General features: G+C 36.2%; 1 protein-coding gene across 1 annotated transcript; it reads right to left on the bottom strand.

Moving 5' to 3' along the window:
• Positions 1–3,748: 3,748 nt before the first annotated feature.
• On the bottom strand, positions 3,749–4,578 carry LOC120130144. The gene is made up of 2 exons (XM_039147463.1): positions 4,518–4,578; positions 3,749–4,411 (listed from the first exon to the last, which is right to left on the bottom strand). Exon 2 carries the CDS (start codon positions 4,216–4,218, stop codon positions 3,823–3,825), a length of 396 nt encoding a protein of 131 aa, XP_039003394.1. The 5' UTR covers positions 4,219–4,411; positions 4,518–4,578; the 3' UTR covers positions 3,749–3,822.
• Positions 4,579–6,074: the final 1,496 nt, after the last annotated feature.

Below are 6,074 nucleotides of genomic sequence, written 5' to 3'. Positions count from 1 at the left end.
CCACGCCGAATACGAGATAAGACTCTATCCTGAATGAATCCAAATGAAGCATTTTTATTACGCCCAACAATCAAAGGCATTCCAAGATAAAGTCTCGCATCAGCCACTAGATTGACATCGATAGCGGTGCTCAAATGATCGCAAATAGTTACATGAGTGACGAGGCTGAAGCAAACACTTAATTTGGCGTAATTCACCATTTTTTCCCATTGCAACTTTATATTAATCAAGCACAGCAAGCACCCGACCAAATTCAACAGCTTTGTTACGGAACAAAGACAGTCCTTTACATAATAGGTGAGTAATCCGAGGACTTTGTTCGCACACTCGTAAACCATGGTGTTGTTCTAAATGGAGCATGGATGACAAGCCTGTGGAGTATAAAACAAAGAGAAATGGAGATAAAAGATCTTGTCGAAGACCTCACTTTGGTGTGAAGGCATCCGTGAGCCCCATTAATCTAAACCCGATAGGAAATGATAGAGACACAAGACATAATAAGAGTCACCCATGTAGCATCAAAACCAAGACGTAGTAACACCGGTTGGAGGAAAGTGTTAAACGAGAGAATCTATTGGAAAATGCACTTAGATTTCAGCCCTTATCATTTACAAAACACTAATATACACCTTGGCAGTAACTAAATGCTCTATTAACCATTAAACTAACTATCCCCTCAATTGGCAGTTGAAAGATGTCTTTAAACACTGCTTCCTAACTACTCCTAACAAACTTTAAATTAAATGAAAATAACCGAGTTAACACTCCCCCTCAAGTTGGCAGTTGAAAAATGTCTTTAAACCCCAACTTGGCAACCATATACTCATGTGTTGAACCCTGAGTGCCTTGGTCATTATGTCACCAAGTTGTTATTCTGATCTCACATATTCTTCTTGTAGAAGACTTTCACGAATCTTTTCCCTCACAAAGTGACAATCGATTCTTTGTGCTTCGTTGCTAGTGGAGAACAGGATTGGCTGCAATTTGTAACGCAACCTTGCTGTCATAGTTCAGCTTGACAGGTTATTTTCCCTTTACGCCAAGTTCTGCTAACAGCCCCTTCAACTAGACTATTACGGATGTTGTTCAGACATGCTTCTATATTCTGCTTCCACTAACAATCTAGCAACCGTGCTCTATTTTTTAGATTTCCAAGAGATTAGGGACTCCCCTAGTTTAATGCAAAACCTCGTCACTAGGCATGAAGCCCAATCTGAATCGCATAAAGCTTCTAACTGACATTCACTTAGCCTTTGGAATATTGTCCTATCAAGCAGAACTCATCATCCGGTTCACTTTTACCAAACTTCTCATCATATTCTGAAGTGGTAAGTTCTTATTTTGTTCCAAATAAGTCAAGGCTAGTTTGGCTCCGTCTACTCCCGTATCTTCAGTCAATTCCAAGGCATATTTTCACTGATTTAGAACAATAACTTCCTTTGTCTTTAAAATTTCTAGTCCTAGAAAATATTTAACTCACCAAGATCCTCATTTGAAGCTCTTTTAGAATCCTTTGAGCTCCTCAATCAACTGTTCATCACTCCGGTTATAAGGAGATCATCTATAAATAACTGATGACAATTTTCCTCTTGTTGCTTAGTAAACATTGAATAGTCATGTTTAATTTGTTGATAACCTGCTACATGAATGCTTCAGTTAACTTGAGATTCCATTACTGAAGGGCTTGCTTGAGGCCATAGAGTTATTTTTGCAGCCTACACACTTGGACTCCCCGGTTGCAAAAGCCATCCAGAAGTCATGTAAACCTCTTCAAATAGATCACCTGAAGAAATGCATTATAAACATCCATATGATGCAATGACCAATGAAAAAACCGAAGCTAGAGCCAACAACGTGTGAACAGTAACCAACTTCGCAACTGGAGAGAAGGTATCAACATAGTCCACTCCCTCCTGCTGAGTATAACGACCAAATGGGCTTTGAACCTATCCACATCACCATTCGCCTTATACTTGATTTTATAAACCCACTTACATCCTATTGGAACCTTTCCTGAAGACAAAGTAACCACTGACCACATGTTGTTTGCTTTTAAAGTAGAGAGTTCTCATCCATGGCTTGAACCACAAAGGATTAGAAACATCTTCTTTATAAGTTTTCAGGTCAACAAAAGAAGAAGTAGATGAAATAAAACATTGAGTATGTAAAGGTAAATGAGATAGGTGATATGGGAAGAAATAGGATACTTTCCTGAAGGTGAAGAGGATTGACAAGAGTGACATAATCATTGAGCCAAAGTGGAGGTCGAACATTCCTAGTGGACTTTTGTTGAACTAGGATAGGATAGAACTCAATTGTAGGTGAATCAGAAACATAATTTGGGAATGTAACAGCATGTAGAGAAGCATCATGAAAAGAATCCAAAATAGGAACTATTGAATAATGCACAGGAGGTGACTAAGACCTACTTGTTGAATCCATGGAACCCAAAGAAATAGGCATGGATGAAGGAGGAACAAACTGAGGAACAAGCTGCAAAAACTTAGAAAATGAGGTAAGATGGCAAAGGAAAGAAATGAGAAGATTCAACACAAGAAAAGTAAAAGGAAAAATATCTTCTTTTAATACCAAATCCTTACTAACAAAAAACTGTTTATCAGCAAGATCAAATAAAATATATCCCTTTTGAGTAGCTGAGTACCCCATGAAAATGTATGGAACGGCTCGTGGAGAAAATTATCAATTGGACTTAATTGGTGGCATAAGCAAGACACTCAAAGACCCTCGTATGAGAAAGATTTGGTGATTTATTATAAAAGACTTTAAAAAGGCTTTTCTAATTTAAAACAATAGAAGGAAACCGATTAATATAAAAAGAAACCGTAACATATTCCCCCCAAAATTTAACCAGAACATTCGAGTGCAACTGTAGATCTCGAGCAACCTCTAACAAGTGCCTATGTTTTCTTTCAATGACCCCATTTTGCTGAGGTGTACGAATATAAGAACTTTGATGAGTTATTCTAAGGAAAAGAAATAACTCAGAACAATTAGAGCTAAAAAAAATTTAATTGTTATCACTCCTAATAGTCTTGATAGAAGTCGAATGATGGTTTTGAACAAACAAACAAAAAATTCTTAAGAAAACGCAAGGCATCACTTTTAAGTTTCAACAAGTACATCCAAGTCATTCGAGTGCAATCATCAACAATTGTCAAACAAGCTTTGTCCACTTTAATTAGAAACACAATACGGTCCCCATAAATCTATGTGAATTGGCTCAAATGGTTGTGAAGCCTTAGAGGAACTTAAAAGGAATGGTAACATAGACTGTTTTGCTAGAGGACAAATAGAGCACGTTTGGATACATTCATATTGAAAATCAATGGTATGAAAAATGGAGTCTTATGTAAAGCATTAAGAGAAGCATGCCCTAATCTACCATGCCAAATTGATGTTTTATTAATAGAGGAAAAAAGCATAAATTGTGTAGAATGAGAGCTGAAAAACAGAATCCAAAGAAGAATCAACACAATAAGAAGCAGAAGACATACTGGACACCAAACTCGAAGAATCAAAAAGACACAAACCACGAGACTCTTTACCAATCCCCTTCATTTTTCCATTGCAAAGATCCTATAAAATACAAAAGTCAGGATAAAAGGTAACACTGCAATTTAGATCTTTAGTGAGTTTGGAATCGAAAGAAGGTTATGTGTAAAGTGTGATAAAAATAAAACATTAGAAAACACATGGTTAGGGTCAAAAGAATAAGAACCAACATGGGTAATAGAGGTTGTTTTACCATTTGGAAGATGAACAAGCAGAGACACATTAGCACATGAAATAGGCAATTATAAGCTACAAAAAATAGACAACTTGTGGTCTGCAGCCCCTGTATCTAGTATCCAAGAAATCACGAGAAGTACCATGAGAAACAGTACCTGCCAACTTAGTTGTTGGCTCGACCGGAGGAGGCCTATTCAAAAGCTCAAGCAGCTGATTGTACTGCTCACGAGTAAAAACTATAGCAGCCATAGCACTGGATCCACCAACACCAGACCCTGTGTCCAACTCAACATGTTGGGAACTAGCAACCAAATTCCCATAAGAAGGCTTCTTCTTAGTGAACTTAAAACCAGGAGGAAAACCATGTAATCGATAACAACTATCCTTCTTATAACCCCGAATGTCACAATGATCACAGACTCTTGCAAACCTACGAGACTCTCTTGAACAAGAGGAATTGTAATACATGACTTTCGCATCCGAAATCGGAGATACCCCAGAAAGCTGCAATCATTGCGATTCCTCTTGAACAAGCATCGAATAGGCATGATTAACCGATGGTAATGATTGCATTAACAAGATTTGACTGCGAATTGCAGTGTATGCCTTGTTAAGCCCCATTAGAAACTGAACGAGTTTTTGTTGAGCAAGATGCTTCGTGCTTTGTTGATAAACACCACAATCACAAACAATAATCAGAACAATAGAGTTGAATTCATCCCGTAAAAGTTTCAAAAGATTAAGGTAATAAGAAATCGTGGAATCACCTTGGCTGATGGTTGCAATTTCCCGGTGAAAAAGAAAATCCTTGAACTGTCAACCTTGTCAAATCGTTAATGGAGATCCTGCCAGATATGCGTAGAGGCTTTAAGGGGCTAGAGGGGGTCATGCCCCACCCAAAAAAAATATTTTTAAAATAAATAAATAAATAAATAAATATGTGTTAAATTACTAAATGGGCCACCTCAAAAAAGATGTGTATAATAAATTATTAGGTTTAATTACCTAAAAGAATGTGTATTACTTTGAAATTTGGAAACCACGTAGATATTATTTATTGAAAAGATCTTGTATGGATTTGATGAAGCAATCTGGGCATATAAACAAAGTAATACATAGAGAAAATTCCAAACAAAATTTTAAATAACAGGTTACGAGTCAAGACTTTGATAGATGTGGCTAGATGGCTTGCATTTCAAGCTTGTTCTGTTAGATAGCTTGCATTTCAAGCTTGTTCTGTTAGATGGCTTGCATTTCAAGCTTGTGTTGATAGATGCTTTTAGAGGCCATGATGAGACAATTAATTCAAACAATCGTGGATTTTTTTCTTGAGTTGATTGAGCTTTTGGCATCCTATAATGAAGATGTTAAGAAACTTGTGTTGGAAAATGCCTCTAAGCATGCTAAGTATGTTTTTCCTTTAATTCAAAAGGAGATTTTACATGTTATTGCTAATAAAGTTCGGAACAAGATTCGTGAAGATATTGGAGATTCAAAATTTTGCATCATTGTTGATTAAGCTCATGATGAATCCAAAAGAGAACAAATGTCTCTTGCTTTGAGATTTGTTGATAAAGATGGTTATATTAGAGAGAGTTTTTTATCTGCGCATGTTAAAGATATATCTTCATTAACTCTTAAAAATGGAATATGTGTTATTCTAGCTTGTCATGGTCTTGATGTTAAGATATATGTGGTCAAGGTTACGATGGAGCTAGTAATATGCGTGGGGAGTGGAAAGGATTGCAAGCATTATTTCTTAATGATTGTTCTTCATCTTATTAAGTGCATTACTCTACTCACCGGTTACAATTGGCTCTTGTTGCTGCATCTCGAGAGGTACATTCTATTCACGATTTTTTTTATAATTTAACTTTCATTATCAATTCTGTTGATGCCTCGTGCAAACGCCATGAAGAATTACATGTTATTCAAGAAGCTACAATTGCACATATGTTAACAACAAATGCTTCAAACTGGAAAAGGTGCTAATCAAATTAGCACTTTAAAATGAGTTGGAGATACTCGTTGGGGCTCACATATTCATTCTATATATTTTGTGAAAAGAATGATTTGAATATTCCTGATTTAAATGCATAATTTTGAAGGTAAATGCTAACAACACCAAAAAACCAAGTAATAGTGGAACACCATTAACATTTTGACATATTCAATGAGGTTATGATTTTCAATTGAAATAATTGAATACAAGGTTTAGCACGAGGCAATGGATCTTCTGAAACTTATATCTGCTTTGGATCGAATGAAGATTACAAATCTTTTAATATCAATTATATTTGCACTCTTGTTGAAAAATGCTATCC

This window comes from Hibiscus syriacus, unplaced genomic scaffold, assembly GCF_006381635.1.
Source record: "Hibiscus syriacus cultivar Baekdansim isolate YM2019G1 unplaced genomic scaffold, ASM638163v2 tig00110515_pilon, whole genome shotgun sequence".
Taxonomy (NCBI): Eukaryota; Viridiplantae; Streptophyta; class Magnoliopsida; order Malvales; family Malvaceae; genus Hibiscus; species Hibiscus syriacus.
The sequence above is the reverse complement of the archived record's forward strand: the minus strand, read 5'-3'. Positions and strand labels throughout refer to the sequence as shown.